At 45.1% G+C, this 16,401-nt stretch overlaps 1 protein-coding gene across 2 annotated transcripts in view; it reads left to right on the top strand.

The window, feature by feature from the left end:
- LOC308336847 (tetratricopeptide repeat protein 28-like) overlaps positions 1-13,786 on the top strand; it is a 50,732-nt gene extending 36,946 nt beyond the window's left edge. For both annotated transcript variants that reach the window (XM_080794427.1, XM_080794428.1), the window contains 16 exons: positions 63-213; positions 645-755; positions 1,224-1,362; positions 1,761-1,940; positions 2,447-2,683; positions 3,193-3,396; positions 3,728-3,912; positions 5,263-5,510; positions 5,644-5,768; positions 6,258-6,335; positions 7,020-7,176; positions 8,376-8,452; positions 9,357-9,477; positions 10,232-10,339; positions 10,957-11,575; positions 11,880-13,786. In XM_080794427.1, the coding sequence (XP_080650553.1) occupies positions 63-213; positions 645-755; positions 1,224-1,362; positions 1,761-1,940; positions 2,447-2,683; positions 3,193-3,396; positions 3,728-3,912; positions 5,263-5,510; positions 5,644-5,768; positions 6,258-6,335; positions 7,020-7,176; positions 8,376-8,452; positions 9,357-9,477; positions 10,232-10,339; positions 10,957-11,575; positions 11,880-13,071 (3,932 nt within the window). In that variant the 3' untranslated portion in view covers positions 13,072-13,786. The remainder of the gene's footprint in view (positions 1-62; positions 214-644; positions 756-1,223; positions 1,363-1,760; positions 1,941-2,446; positions 2,684-3,192; positions 3,397-3,727; positions 3,913-5,262; positions 5,511-5,643; positions 5,769-6,257; positions 6,336-7,019; positions 7,177-8,375; positions 8,453-9,356; positions 9,478-10,231; positions 10,340-10,956; positions 11,576-11,879) is intronic.
- Positions 13,787-16,401: the final 2,615 nt, after the last annotated feature.

Here is a 16,401-nt window from a genome sequence, read left to right as displayed (position 1 = left end):
CTCTAAATGGGACACCATTTTTCAGTCGTGAGATGGAAATTTTTCCTTTACTTCACGCGCAGGTGTTGTGAAGTTCCACGAGGTGTACCTGGGGGGAGAGGCTCCGGGACGGGAGGAGGACAGGGCTGCAGGAGCCAGTGGCGCTGCAGTGTCCCTGGAACAATACATGTGCAACGCCAGAGTGGCCCTGGGCCTGGACAGCCATCCCAGCAGGTACTGTAACCGCCATTACTGTATCAAAAGTCATCAACAAACTGTTGAAAAAACCTGCTAAAACATTGGCCAAATTTTCAAATAATATAAGAAAGAGGCAAATCAATTTTGAACCGCGAGGCGGTGTGAGCTTGTCCCCAGTTCAAATATGATTATTTTGGGAATTGCGGACCTAAAAAGGTTGAGAACCTTGTAGATCGTAGACCGGCTATTTTCACAACCAAACATATACATGACTTGTCTTTTAGTTCTACTGGATCTCTTCTCCACTAACCTTTTAGTCTAGTTTTTATTTGTAGATTAAATTGTCAGTATAGGCCTGTACCAGTCTAAGTTTAAGTTATCACAGCATAGGTTTGGTTTTCGTCCGCGGAAAAAACGGTAGTTGACAAATCATCACGGGTGTGTGTGTGTACTTGTGTGTTCAACAGAGCCTTCTCCAGCAGCGAGACAGAGAGTGAAGCAGGAGATCTCTTAGAGCAGCAGCTGGACGACCCCACAGGATATGTGCGGATGGTGTCCAGAAACAACCTGTTCAACAGGTAAACGGACCGTCGTGATGTGCACACTGGAAGATGGACAAACACACTGTGGCTCAGTGCAGGCACGTGCACACATGGACATCAAAGGGGGCTTCAGCCCCTGCCCTTTAGCCCGTTTTACAACTGACCTCTCCAGACCATGAATGCAGCATTTACTGTGGTGAAAGAAATGCAAAATGTCTTAATTAGGGAACATTTTTGGGATTTCGTCATAGCGCAACATATGGTGAAGTATTGTAGTGCGGGTAATTGCAACAACCGCCAATAATCATATTCTTTGAGACACACATCCGAGTTTTTGCGGGGTCAAACATAGAGTTATGTGACGTTGATCGCCTACCCCTATTCGTGTGTGTGTGTGTGTGTGTGTGTGTGTGTGTGTGTGTCTGTCTCTCTCTCTCTCTCTCTCTCTCTCTCTCTCTCTCTCTCTCTCTCTCTCTCTCTCTCTCTCTCTCTCTCTCTCTCTAGGAGTTGTCAGAGTATGAGCAGCCTATTCAGTTCGGCTGTATCTCCAGTGAAAGATAGCTCTGCTCCTCATCGACGCAGCAGCCCCGGCCAGCCTCCTCTACGAGCCCTCTATGACTTACTGATAGCTCCGATGGAAGGGGTACGCATCAGTATTGATTTTGTCGACGACGAAAACAAGTTTGCTGACTACCTTTTGTCACTGACAAAATCGTAATAAAAACTAAGCTATGATAACTAAAACTATAGACAAAATATATTTGACAATTTCGTCAACAAATAAAAACTAGACTAAAATATTAGGTAGGGACTTGTGGAGAAGAGATTCAATAGAACTAAAAGACAGGTAATTGTTTTGGTTGCGCTCGGGAGATGCACTTTGAAAATAGCAGATGTACATGCACACAACGTGTTGCGCTGCAATACGTTGTGAGCTTGCAGATCGGCTATAGTCAAAGTGCAACCAAGTGTCTTCTTATTCCTTCTCTGTCTGAGCGGGGTTGTGACTCTGTGTGTTCCTCTACCGTCCCCATGCTGCAGGGCCTGATGCACAGCAGTGGACCCGTAGGGAGACACAGACAGCTGGTCCTGGTGCTGGAGGGGGAGTTGTACCTCGTCCCCTATGCCTTGCTCAAAGGCAGCTCGTCCAACGAGTACCTGTACGAGCGCTTCAGTCTCATCTCTGTGCCCTCGTTGGCCAGCCTGAGGACCACCCACAAGGTAGCACTATTGAGAAATCGACACAACATAGAAAATAAGTAACATGTGTAGCGGTCGATAATGCGATAACTGCAAATAACACAATACCTGGCATAAATGTACGAACATATTTCAACATGGAAATTCAAGTTATGACGATTATGCAAAATGATATAATTAGACTATTATGTACTAATAATTGTGATAGGCCTACATACATGATGATTTGTGTAAACACAACCATTGAAGACCATGGTGAGGACACAAATAGTGATTGGCCGGAATGAGATGATGTATGATAAGAGCGCCCCTCACTTCACACGGGTGTGATTTACTTTAATAATAAATACATAAATTGTGTACATTTAAAATCAAACAAACAAATCTAAGAAATTCCATAAATAAAACAATATAATAATTAAGTAGTAGTGAAAATAGCTGATCTACAAGCTTGTCAGCTTTTTTCACTAGTTTGTGTCCTGGGTCTCTAATCTCTCTTTTGGTGTCCCCATCCATCACACGCTCAGCCCCATCCTCGGCGTGGAGGAGGAGGAGGAGTAGGGGTGTGCCCCGGCGGCTCTATGGCCACGGTAGTGGGGGGAGGGGGCTCTCACATGCCCTCCAGCAGTGTGGTGGACCGCTGGCTGTGGGGACCCCTCCCCTCAGCGCAGGAGGAAGCACTGTGGCTGGTGGAGCAGCTGGGCTGCAACCCTCTGACCGGCGCCTCGGCCACCAAGGAGCGCGTGCTGGCGGCCCTCTCTCAGGTAGGGATGGAGCTCGAATCAAAAAACTAAAACTAAAACAATAACAAGCTTATTTGGTACCCAATAAGCTTTGGGCTTATCAAGCCTGTTATCGAGCATAGCGGCCCATGACGTCATGTTTAAACACGCAAGACAAGAGGCGATCAAGAAATAAATCTAATCACCCATGCTGGCACAAACATGTCGGTCTAAAAGTGTATTGATACCTGCCAACCAGCGTTGCCCAGGTAAACAAAATTACACTTTTAAAGTGACGGTACACATATTACCTTTCTTCAATATTTTTTCCCAAAAGTAAAACATTCAATTGCCTTCCGTCTATTAGAAAAGTACTGTATTTGAAGGCCCTAGTAAAAGATACTGGTTCTGTTCAGAATTTGTCATCTTTGTCAACCACAAAATTATAGAAAGTTCTCGATAGCGGGCTCAATAAGAACCTGGCGTCATATGCCTGGTCGATAAGGTACCCGTTATCAATAAAAATGAACGATCTCCATCCCTACTCTCAGGCTGAGTGCGTTCACTTCGCCACCCAAATATCCTGGAAGCTTGCCGCCGTGGTCCTTGCCCCGCCCGCTGGCCAAGAAGACCGCCGCCGCTACCACCACACAGGGGGAGAAGAAGCAGCAAGCGGGAGAGCCAAGCACACAGCGCCCCATGTGGGCGGTTCTTCTGCGACCTCAGGCGGGACGATGGTGGATCGGTATGGCAAGGTATGGCAAGTATTTAAGATGGTCGAAATAGTGCCCTCAACCTGACTACAGTAGGCTACTTCTCCAAAGTGAGTGAGACCCGCACAGACACAACACTAGAGGGAACGACCATGATCTGGGACTCCCAGATTGGGAGCACCCAATTTAGAACAAACTTGATTTGTATCACTGGTTTTTGTATACCATGTTGATTAATTGAATACATATGAATGAATACATGTTTTTTTTTGCGTTATCCTTTTAGCCTGTCTAGCATGTCTTACTGCAACACGTGCTGTTGTATACATTTCTCACTAATAATAAAGTATTCAATCAATCAATCAATCAAAAGGCCTCGCTTACGATGGGAGGAGGAGCGGAGGAGGACGAGGAGGACGAGGAGGAGGAGGAGGAGCAGGGGGACAGCCTGTGTGAGGTGGACAGTGTCTGTGACGACAGTCCCCCACTGCAGGACGTGCTGCTGACTGCCGCAGACATCCTGGGCCTGAGCCTGTCCGTCAAACTGGTCGTTCTGAGGTACCGACCGCCTTTAGCGCTGTCACCATTACAAGTTTAAGTTGACGATTCAACAATAATTGCGATTAAGGCTTGAATTGTGTTTTTGGCATTGAGCATTGGAACATTATGAATAAATAATACATTTCTGTTTGCCTGGTAATAAAAAAATGCACAGGGCAGATATGACAAATAACAAAGAAATGTACAATATACAAAGAAATTACTGACATATTCATTATTTTTATACTGAAAAGGCTGACAACGCGTCCCTCAAGTGACACGTTGTGAGCTTGTAGATCTGGTAATTCAGCTTTTTTTAAATGTATAAAATCTTTTCAACATGGATGAAACGATTATGACAATATTGTTATTGTGAGAGCCTCGGATCTCTCAAGGAATTGATCCCGTAGCTGGACCTGACTGACGCGCCATTCTAATGCCGTGCTGCTTATTCCTGTGTGTCAGCCCCAATAACATCGCACAGGCAGCTCTCCATTGGCTTTTAACGTATTTATTTCACCATGTAAAGAGTCGTGTACAGCATCAGATCTGCGTGATATTAAACAATAAACCATAATTAGACAGATTACAGACAATGGATACTTCAGACTGAAACAGACAAACATTTCGCTCCAACCATTTCACAGTGCTGACATACCTGCGGTCAAAGCCGTTTGCCCTTCCGGGTCAATCCTTCCCTCACCGTGACTGTGAACTTGACGCTTATGTAACAACAGCGCCACCCCAAGGTTACATAAATGTGTTCGACATTAGTGGTCATTTTGGCCCTTACAGTTATTATCATTAATAATTGCGATTAGACGATTACTTAATAATTTTGGCAGCCGGACTCGCTCTAGCACTATGGGAAAGAATGCAGAAACCTGTGGCATGTAGAATGATGTTACCATAGGTGCGAGTCGCCGTTTGATGACATTGCGTAGAGTGGTCCTAATGGGCAATTTTTTTTAAATATATTAACTGTACAATATGTTTTATATTAACTGTACAATATGTGAAAACAGTGAGGGCAGGCTAATGGATGCAGCTGGTGTCATTTCCATCCACCAGCTATTTAACTCATCCATCGCCACTAGGGGGCGCAAAAAAGGCCCTGACCGCCAGTTTCTATACATTGTTTTATTTAATTTTAATTTTAATAAATAAATAAAAACGTTATACACGTTTTTAAAAGGCGTTAATGGCGTGGTTGGCAGTCTGGGAGATCATAAAAAATAAGTTAATTAAGTCCTCGGCAGACATTGAGTAAAACCAGGAAGAGACGCCTGGATTTAGGCGCCTTCTTGACGCTTCTTGGTGCGTATGTGCCCGCGTCCTTACTGACGCTACTATGCTCTCCTCACGCAGGTTGTTCCCAGAGTCCGGCGGCAGGGTGACGGCGGACGGGGTGGTGGGTCTCACGCGGGCCTTCCTGGCGGCGGGGGTCCAGTGCGTGTGCGTTTCCCTGTGGCCTGTGGCCGTGGCCGCCTCCAAGGTGTTCACCCACGCCTTCTACACAGCCCTGCTCAATGGGACCAAGGCCAGCACGGCGCTCACAGAGGCCATGAGGACGCTGCAGTGCAGCGAAGACTTCTCACACCCCTCCAACTGGGCTGGTAAGTATCCATAGTTTGGGCTTTGAGTTCTTCTAAGGGTTACCACACTTTTCAGGCCGTACCACAAGAAGAAGCCCCTTTACACGCTGTCTTATTTCACATGTTGTCGTGTGGCTTATACATGTTCTTTTAGGTTACATGCTCGTTGGCAACGATGTGAAGCTCAACAGCCCCATGTCTCTGGTTGGCCAAGCCCTTACAGAGATCCTCCAGTACCCAGAGAGAGCCAGAGATGCTCTTAGAGTCATTCTGCACCTGGTAAGAGAACACCCACAGACATGTACTGCATCATGTAAGCCACTGGTTCTCAAACACTGGGTCGAGGGGGGGGGGGGGGGGGGGGGATAGCACCACGCTGCATTGCACACATTGTGTGTGTGTGTGTGTGTGTGTGTGTGTGTGTGTGTGTGTGTGTGTGTGTGTGTGTGTGTGTGTGTGTGTGTGTGTGTGTGTGTGTGTGTGTGTGTGTGTGTGTGTGTGTGTGTGTGTGTGTGTGTGTGTGTGTGTGTGTGTGTGTGTGTGTGCGAGTGTGTGCGTGTGTGTGTGTGCGCGCGCGCGCGCGCGTGCGTGCGAGTGTGCGTGTCGTCAATAAACCAATAATAGGGCTTTTGAAGTGTTACCTTCAAAATGAGACCATGGCCATGCATTATTCCAAATCGTTCAATAACAATTGATTTACTATGGGTATGCTGTGCATTTTTTGCAAATGATACAGGATTGTCTTCCTCCTTTCTGTTCTCGTTACAGGTAGAGAAATCCCTCCAGCGTATCCACAGCGGTCAGTGTAACCCCATGTACACATCACAGCAGAGCGTGGAGAACAAGGTAGTGTGAGTGTGTCTGTTCGTCGACTTACCTCCATGTCCACTGCACTGTTGATTTTGACAGCAAATTTTTATGTCGTTTTTGTCATAGTCTCTTGAATAAAATTACATTTAGTTTTACCGGTAGTCATATTTTTGTCATCTGAAAGGTTTTTGTCTAGTTTTAGTCAACTAAATCTACAATTGATTTTGTCTGCAATCATGTATTTTGGCGGGCCTTGATGGCGTCATAATGCTTGACCTTACACTTGGTTGCATGCTGGAAATAGCAGACCTACAGAACGCGTCGCAGCGCGACACGTCCTCCTCACTAATGTTCATAATATATGTCTGTGTTTCATAGGAGGGCTATGGTCAATTCAGAAACCTGTCCACCAGTGACATCATCAATGGGGAATCCAAGCTAATAGAAACTGCAGGCTTTCTATTCCTGAAAAGTTGCAATGCGATAATGGAAGCCATCGTTCTCACGATAATAAAAATCTAAATATTTATTTTCTTGTTTAAAAGAAATCTGCCTAACGAGTGGTGAAGTCGTCCTTTAAGTACATTTTGATGCCGATACTTTTGTACTTTTACTCAAGTGCATTTTTAATACAGGACTTAAGTAGACAGAGTTGGGTACTGTTTACACCACAGGTCACTAAAAGCAACGTGTTGCCCCCTTTCTTTCTTTCTGCATCAGGTTGGCGGGGTGCCAGGCTGGCAGACGCTGCTGTCAGCGGTGGGCTTCAGGTTGGACTGCTACGGTGGTAGTGGTCTGCCCGCCGCCGTCTATTTCCCCACGTCGGACCCCGCTGATGTCCTCCAGCAGTGCAGCACCACTCTGCAGTCCCTGCTTGGTATACATACAGTACATAGTTACACAGCATTTATATTGTTCAGAGCAGGGGTGGCCCTCTCTGAAGATGGAGAGGGCCACTATATAGTTCCACACTCACTCACATTGCATAATATACTGTCGTATGAAGAATAGCAGATCTACACGACACTTTTTGAGCTTGTAGATCTGCTATTTTTTTGCTATATTCGAATTGAAATCCTGAATTATTGTTTTGCTATTTTTTATTTGGAATCCTGATAAATCTAAACTTTATTTAATTTCAAATGCATTTAGTTACACTTATGTTAACTTTATTAGCTTAAATGCAAATTGCAGAGAGAGCGAGAGAGGAGAAAGAGAAAGAGAAATACAAACAACAATAGCAACAATGACAAGAATAACAATAATAGAAGGTTTATACATTGGACATTAAAAAGTAATTAAAGTGTGTCATGTTTGCATGTTTGGAATTGTAACAGCTGAAATCATTACTATAGCAGTATTAACCTGCGGGCCGCATTAAGTGAAGGTGGGGGCCGCATGTGGCCCCGGGCCCCCAGTTGCCCATGTATGGTTCAGAGTACCATACATCCTACTTGGGTTGCCCCATTCCATTTTTTTAATATCGCGTCAAATAAGAACTGTGTTACACAAATAATTCAGGCGGTTATGGATATGCATATGGATATGAAGAATCAACTGACGGTGAGAAAACGCGAATGTTTACTACCACCGAATTAGTATAATTTTTGCCAGAAACCGACTGTATCAAATACGAGTGACTGACTGTCGTAAATGATACAGAGCCATGTCCCCGAGAATATCGCAGAGACAGTTTGTTAATTTTTTACTACAATTCTTGAGATTACTAAATCTACAGTTGATTTAGCCGACAAAAAAGTATTTTGGCCGGTCGTGATGGCGTTGAAATGCCTGATTTATACTCGGCTGTGTGCCGAAAATAGCAGATCTAAAAGCTCACAACGTGCCACTTACATAACCATGCATGAAATGACTTGTCTTCTAGTTCTGCTGGATATCTTCTCCACTAGTCCCTCCCTACATTTTTAGTCTCATTTTTATTTTTTCGACGAAATTGTCAGTATATTTACTCAGAGTTTTAGTCATCATAGTTTCATCATTTATTTTTTGTCAGTGAAAAAGGTAGTCGGTACTGTTATGTACCTAATCATCTCCTGTATGTATACCTACATGCAGGTCTTACTCATCCAGCTCTCCAGGCTTTCTGCAAACTAGTGACATCCTCTGAGGCTGGTGAACCACTCATTAACAAGGTAATTAACCTGGCCTGATAGGGTTAGTTGTCTGATATACTGTTGTTGTCAGCACACTGTGAATGTGATGTAGACATGGATGGTTTTTTTCACATTGTCCTTCCCCCAGCCTGGCTAAAAGACAGATTGCAATTTTCATACAGCCTGGAGCACAGAAGCAAGTGTGACGCATCCTCCTCCACTTTTCCGCTTTGTCTTTACAGTCACACAAATGTATCTGAATATAAAGCAAAAATCATCTATTAAGCAAATATATAGCGTGCTGCTCAGCAGAAATGGAAATAAAGCATTTTGATGTAAAGATAGACATAAACACACAGTAAAAGACATATTATCATGAACGGAAATTGACTGTTTTAAATTGATCAATTTGTAACCAAACCAACCATTTAGTTACATTTCTGGGTAGTTTACTGTGTAGCTGAAGTCAGACCTTGTTGTTGTTAAGGTTTAACTTTTTTTTTTTTTAATATATGGAGCCCACATTATTTTGGGCTTTCATAAATGTGTTGCCAATATGGCACTGATGCTTGGCAAGTGTTTATCTGCTTATGTATTTGGGGCCTCCTTACCTCTTATCTTAAATTATTATCCATATCTTTATGATTTTGGAAAACATTTTCAACATAGTTCAACTAGCTGATCTACATCGATGCGTTGTGAGCTTGTAGATCAGTTATTTGAACTATTTCAAAATGTTTTTCAAAATTGTATATATCTTTTATTTATTATTAAAGTTGCCATAATGACAAACTCTGATGCCGCAAACACTTCTAAGAAGGTTGAGAACCACTGACAGAATGAGAATAACATCATTTATTTGTATCTATGTGTTACATGGTTTTTGTTTCCTTTGCTCATCCTCTCTTCATGTTGAACTCGACCCCATCGCCTCCTCCCAAAGCTTCACCAGGTGTTGCAGTCAGGTGACAAGGAGCAAGACTTCTCATTGGCTCCCATCCAGGTGTCTATCAGTGTACAGCTTTGGAGACTGCCAGGCTGTCATGAGTTCCTTGCTGCTCTTGGTATGTATGTTACCAGTAGACTAAACCCATTTAGCTTCTTTTTTTTAGATTGCAGATAAAGCATTGACTAGGTGCTTGAGTAGCACTGTGGTAAAGTTCCTGGCCACCACTGCGGAAACAGCTGAATTGCAATACCCCAATTTTCAAACTCGCATGGGACTTAGATGCAAGGGCGGAGTGATCGACTTGTCACACAGCTGGATCACTGGAACCAGAGCCGTGGAACACAACCAGTGGATGAAAATAGACACGCATAGAATAATATGCAGGTATAGAATAGTACATAATGGCAGAATAGACTATTCAAACTCGGAGAAGCCACTCGGCTCCTCCAAAAAGCAAATTACCAATTGGGATAAAACTATTTCCAGGTCAAGCTGGAGTGACCGAGTGGGCGAGATTTGGGGTATCACAATTGGCCGTGTTTGCTTGAGGGAAAAAACGAGCGACATAGGGGTGATCTCTGCCGCTTGATTGATTGATTGATAAAAGAACGCACCAAGTACAATGAATAAGTATAGAGGGTCTAAGTGGTTAAACTGAAGCGATATTGATAAATTCCAAATATCATCAAAGTAGTCACCTGTACTTGCATCAAGGCACCATAGGGTACCACGGCACCTACTTTGAGAAACCCTGGACTAGAATACACAGAGAATTACCATAAGGACTAAATGGGGAGGGAAAAGCTAATAATAGAAGCCTGACGTGGCATACAATAGAATAAATCCATGTTTCTCCTGCGTCTCTTTAGGGTTTGACCTTTGTGAGGTGGGTCAGGAGGAGGTGGTCCTGAAGACAGGGAAGCAGGCTACCAGGAGGACCATGCACTTTGCACTGCAGGCTCTGCTCGCACTCTTTGGTAAGACCAGATTTTCATATAATCAAGGTCCATTCACCATTTGATGAGATTCAGCCTCTCAGACCCAAGACTATTTTTTTTCCCCATACAAAAACATTCTTAGTTCATCACAGTTTTTTTCTTAGTCTGGGGGAAAGAAAGATATAGAGTAGACTGAAGCCTAAGCTTATTACGTCTACCCTTTTGTTATTGAAAAAATTCAAAATATATGTATACCCCTTTTCAAACAAAAACAGTTCATGTGTCTCTTTTCTACTGAACAATGTAATATTCAAGTAAAATAATCAAATAAAAGTGCTTACATGCTTCTTTTTTTTTAATGTAGGTGTTATAATAAAAATAATTGAACTGAGAGCGTAATATGAAACAAAATGGACCCGTACATGTCTACTTGGTTTCATTTTAGAGTTAAAGATCTATGAGGGTCCATTTGTTTACAGTGAGCTTGTAGTTTTCTTGTATTGAAATGAAGATGGTTGAAAATCACTGCTAGAGCTGTAAAAATATTTTCAAATGCGGGTTCTGCATGCTAATGAGTATCATTTTGGGGGTCCTTGACATTAAAACGTTTGAGAACCACTGCCTTATGGACCTTGTTCCCCTCCTTTCTCCGTCAGACTCCACGGAGCTCCCTAAGCGTCTGAGCATGGACAGCTCCTCATCTCTGGAGTCCCTCTCGTCCTCCCAGTCCGTCCCCCAGCAGCCTCACTCCATAGCCTGGCCCCAAGGCGGCGGCTACCCAGCCCAGCATCGTTCCCTCGCGCCCCCCCAAATCTGCCCCGGCGACAACCTCTCCGGTGATGCCGTCTCCGTGTACAGCCTCAGCTCCCTCGCCTCCTCGCTCAGCTTCCTGTCCAGACCGGAGCCAGCGGGAAGCGACATAGAGACGGAGAGACGGCAGCACGGGCCGCGACACCCCGGCGGCGGCTTGTCGAGGGGTCGGCCGGCCAATCACGGCGGAGGAGCAGTGGGCGGAGAGGGGGAGGACGGCGAGTACGAGGGATTCTCCATCATCAGCAGTGAGCCGCTGGGAGCGGCGACAGGGAAGGAGTGTGACACACTGCCACTTCCCGGGGGGGGACACAAGCTCCACCGGAGGGGGGGTGGCGGGAGAGGGTCCGCGGGGAGTCAGGGGTCCGCCATGAAGGGGAGTGTCATCGGCACCCCCACGTCTCCGCTTAAATCTCCAGCGCCGCACCTCACCGTTGCCACCAGTCCCACGTCCAGGCCTGCGATGTAAGTTGGATCATTGTTGTTTTCTTCACTCTCCTAATAAATATCTTAACTCCATTAATAACTGAAAACTGAGGCTACAAAATGCCCACATTGGAGGGAAAAAATGGCTAGGGTTGTGGTGCATAGTAGTGAAATACTGCTTCACCATGTTTTGTTCATAGCTAGTAGGCCAGCCCCAAATTACCTAAAGGTCCAGCATATCTAAATCTGATGTAGCTGGGCCAAATATACCTCTCTATTTAACCTTTACTTAACCAGTATAAAACAAATGAATAAAAACTGTTGCTGTGTTCATTTGTTCCAGCTCGTCCTCGCAAAGGGCTGGGGAAGGGAAGGTGAGCAGCTCAGAGTCGGACCAGTCCAGCACAGAGACGGACAGCACTGTCAAGTCTCAGGAGGAAACCAACTCCTCTGCTGGGAAGCTGGATGCCCAGGAGCTGGCCCAGAGGATTCTGGAAGAGACACAGAGCCACATGCAGGCTGTAGAGAGCCTGCAGAGGACCAACAGTGTAGAGAAGACGTCGACGGAAGCTGAGAAGCAAGGAGGCGAGAGTGTTGTTAAGCAACCGCAACCCCTTCTCCCTGCACGCTCGCTGACCTCACCTCTGAACCCCACTGGAGGAGGGCTAGGGTTTCGTCCGTCTAAGACCAGTGCTTTCAGCAGGCCCGGCAGTGGAACGAGTCTAAAAGCCAGTTCGTCCCCCCTCCTCTCCCTCTCTGCTCATCTTTCCTCCTCTCACTCAACGCCTCCCCCGACTCTGCCTAAACCGCCCTGCCGTTCCTCGTCCTTACAGAAGATCAGTTCTGGCTGCAGCAGCCCAGCGCTCTCCGTATCCTCTCCTTCTCCTTCCTTCAAAGAGCGGAGCTCCCTACATTCCTTGGACCCGAACGCCCAACCTTTGAAATTCGCTTACGCCGCACACAGCTCACCTTCACGCTCCTCCAGTAACCTCTCTGTCTCCACCATCTCTGATATCCCCTCTCCAGCCGGCAGCGCCCCTTCCCCCGCCCTCTCCATTTCTTCTTCCACCGGATCCACCTCGGCATGCAACAGCCCTGTGAACAGTGCCACAGAACTAAGCCCGCTCAGACAGAAGAGCGCTCCTGGCAACAAGGTCCAGGCTATTCACAACTTGAAGACGTTTTGGGCGAACGCCACCCAGAAACACGAGGTGCCCGACTCCGCCAGCATCCTCCGAGGGGATAACATGAAGATGAGCACGGTTCGGAAGGACGTTTTGGGTTTGCTACATCTCTCGCCTAGACTGGAGTCTGCCAGAAAGAATCAAGAGGGACCTCAGGATCAAAGCTCTGATAGCCAAACTAACGGGCACAGAAAACTGGAGCCAAAATCACCTCCGCCACCCCCGCCTAAGTCTGGCACAAACGGCAAGGGTAGTGGTTCTGGTGATCACCCTCATCCTGTCAGACTTCCCTCAGGGAATGGTTACAAATTCCTCTCATCTGGAAAGTTTTTCCCCTCTTCTAAGTGCTGATGGTTTCAATACATGCCCTGTTGCTTTGGGAACCACTGTGTCCGTCTTCTGTTTGATGACCGGTTTATGTATTGTTAAATTTGTTATATGCATTTCTTTTTCAGCAATCTACAGTACAAGCATATTGAAGCGATACCTGCTGTAGACAAGGAAGACATTTTTGTTAATGTTTGTTATTACACATGTTGTGATGTGCCTTCCTTCTCCTGGAGAAAACTGGAAAGAGAATATGTGTCTTAAAAGGGACGCTGAATGTCTAGATGTTATTCTGATCGTGTCTGACTAGAGAGCATTATGTTCTGCCTCCATCAACACTGTAAGAGTTTTTTAACTTAATATTTACAGAAAGCATTTAGCAGGTAATGAAAAAGTATTGATTTCTTAATTAAATGCTTATTATATTTGTGTTATTGAACTACATTGGGCAGATTTGGATTTATTGCGATAGTTAAATGCCCTCATCAATGACTGTTGTTTATATTGTACATTTAACTTTCCCATTGACTTATTACATTTTATATAAACTTGACAAGCAATTGAGTAATGAAAACATTTTGATATTTGTTATGGGCATGATTTAAATGTCTTATTTCATGTGACATGATTGTCAGCCTGGTATCCTATTGTATTTTATAATGTACATATATTTTTTTTCACAACTGCCAGAGTCAGACTACCATTTACAAAATGCACCACAGCGGTATAATAAACATGACGTTTATAGGTTATAAGAACTTGTTTTTGTGTGTGTGTGTGTGTGTGTGTGTGGGTGGGTGTGTGTGTGTGTGTGACTTGTGTGTGTTTTTGTTTTTGTTTTTTTAGGACACCTTTAGTTTACAAGCCTGCAGGTACCGGTAGCTTGAATACAGGAAATGTGGTCACCTTGGAAGAGTGGGCACCAAGGGAAACTGGGCACTAGGAAGAGTGGTAAGTAAGCCTTGGCGAGCCCTGAGGCCCATAGGGCAGGAGCCTATCCACTGTGTCCTTAGAATGAGGCAGCTTGATGTACATGAAGTACAACCCCTGGACATGACGCTGGTATGTCTCAGGGACTTACCCCAATCCAACTCGTGATGCTGAGTGCCAAGCAGGGAGGCATTTGGTATGACTTGGCCGGGGATCGAACCCTGACCTCCCTGCAGTCTCAGGGCGGACACTGGCAGAGTGGGCATTAGGGAAATGTGGGCACCAGGAGTGTGTGCCTGAAGGCAAATCTTTTTTTGCATTTGATAATTTTTGTATAATGTATTTATTTCATTATTTTAAAACCTGGTATTCACCATTGTTTCAGCACAATTTAAGAGTTTATTTGCCAAAAATAGTAGTACAAGAAACAAATTGAGAAAATGGTCGGCTCCTACCCAAAGTGTGTTCCGGGTGCCCACATTTCCCTAGCTGTGCCCACTGCCCAGTTTTCATGGTGTCCACTTTTTTCCTGGTGCCCACTCCAAAAATATGGTGACCACATTTCCCTAGTGCCCACCTTTCCTGTATTCAATACAATTACTGCAGTACTTGTACTTGTGGAAAGCCATGCTATCTGACTATTTATTACTGCCTGCTTGCTTCTCAGATCCTGTCTAGAGCCCCCCTGTATTATATCCGTTTCCACACTGTAAAGGGTACGCCTACGCAGACTGTTTATGTTTCCGTATCCGCTCTAGGGACAGGATCTAACTACCGGGTATGTGAATTGACCCATCCCTAAACTCAGTAATTGATCCTGCAGCCTGCAGGGGTCACTGTTGGACACACACCCCTATGGACACACAGCAACAATATATCTAAGCCAATGAGATATTTCAGAGGGCGGAACACATTTAGGGTTGCCAGGTCTGCGTATTATAAGCGACTTTGGGCGACTTTGAGTTTTTCCTGTAAAGTTGCTTGTGCATATCAGTGTGTTGGGTGAAATCTTAATCTATCCCCTATTGGTGGTTGCGGGTTGCTTCTTTAGGGCTTGTTTGTAAAGTGCAGTTGCTTATAGGCTTGTTGCTGCTTTCTAAATGCTTTTAAACAGTGGTTTCAAACAATTTCATCTGTTCTTGAGAGATTAGACAAATAATGTGGGACCCCCACATTATTTGTGGGAGTTGACAGATTCCGAGCTGTGTGGCTGAATCTGTCGGCAGGGGCATTCATAATGCGTAGGCTACTGGGAGAAATGGAAGAGGAGAAAGGAATGGGTTCCCAAACTTCCCAGACTGTTTGTCTGCATACAGACCCTCATCTGAAAATCTGTTGTGCCAGGGTTGCCAGGCCTACAACAAAATTAAAGATTTAGATGTGTGTATTTATAATCTTTTAAAAGGTAGGCCTATTCAAAAAAAGATTCTTTCAAGATTATTTTGAAATAGATGCAACATGTTGTAAGCTTGTAGATCTGATCTGCTATTTTCTGCGGCCGCCGCTCTCACTGGACAGGTTCACATGAGTTGAGTATACGGCAGCTGGGATGAGGATCCGCATCTCTAAATCTGAGGAAATCGATGGATTGTGCAGACAGTCCAAGTAGGGAATGAGCCATTACCCCAGGTGAATGATTTTAAGTATCTCAGGGTCTTGTTCACGAGTGAGGGGAGGACGGAGAAGGAGATGGAGATGCTGGAGAATCAGAGTGGCAGGGGCGGTATTGCAGTCGCTGTGTTGTAACGAAAAGAGAGTTGAGCCAGAAGGCAAAGCTCCCTGTCTACCGAGCAATCTTCATTTCTACTCTCACCTATGGTCATTATGTGTGGGTCATGACCGAAATAATAAGGTTGCAGTTAAAAGCGGATGAGTTTTTTTTTTTGAGGTGGCTGGCATCTCCCTTAGAGATAGGGTGAGAAGGTCAGTCACGCAAGAGAGACTCGGAGTAGAGTCGCTGCTTTTTCGCTTGGAAAGGTGCCAGCTTAGGTGGTTCGGGCATCTGGTTTGGATGCCTCTCGAGCATCTCCCTAGGGAGGTCTTTGACCCAAATGCAAGTCTCGCTGGAAGGAGACCCCGAGGCAGATCAAGGATGAGATGGAGGAATTATATCTCCAAAATCTGCCAGGAACGCCTCAGGATCTCCCAGAATGAAGTTACTGATGTTGCTCTGGAGAGGGTCTGGAGCTCTCTAGTGAAGCTGTTGCCCTCGCGACCAGACTATACGGTTAATGGATGGGCTACTTTACAGTTTACAAAATAGTACAGTGGTACAATTACAATGATGCTGCTAAAAGGACAACACAAGAGAGATCATCTTAAGGTGTCTTAAAGTCTTAAGTTTCCATTGTGGTCATGTGTGCATTCTTTTTTTCTTTTTCATTGACCTGCTGGTCGCTTATTATATCTCTCCATCTGGCAACA

Source organism: Protomyctophum bolini, assembly GCF_963924005.1.
Source record: "Protomyctophum bolini genome assembly, chromosome: 22".
In the NCBI taxonomy this organism is placed as follows: Eukaryota; Metazoa; Chordata; class Actinopteri; order Myctophiformes; family Myctophidae; genus Protomyctophum; species Protomyctophum bolini.
The sequence above is the reverse complement of the archived record's forward strand: the minus strand, read 5'-3'. Positions and strand labels throughout refer to the sequence as shown.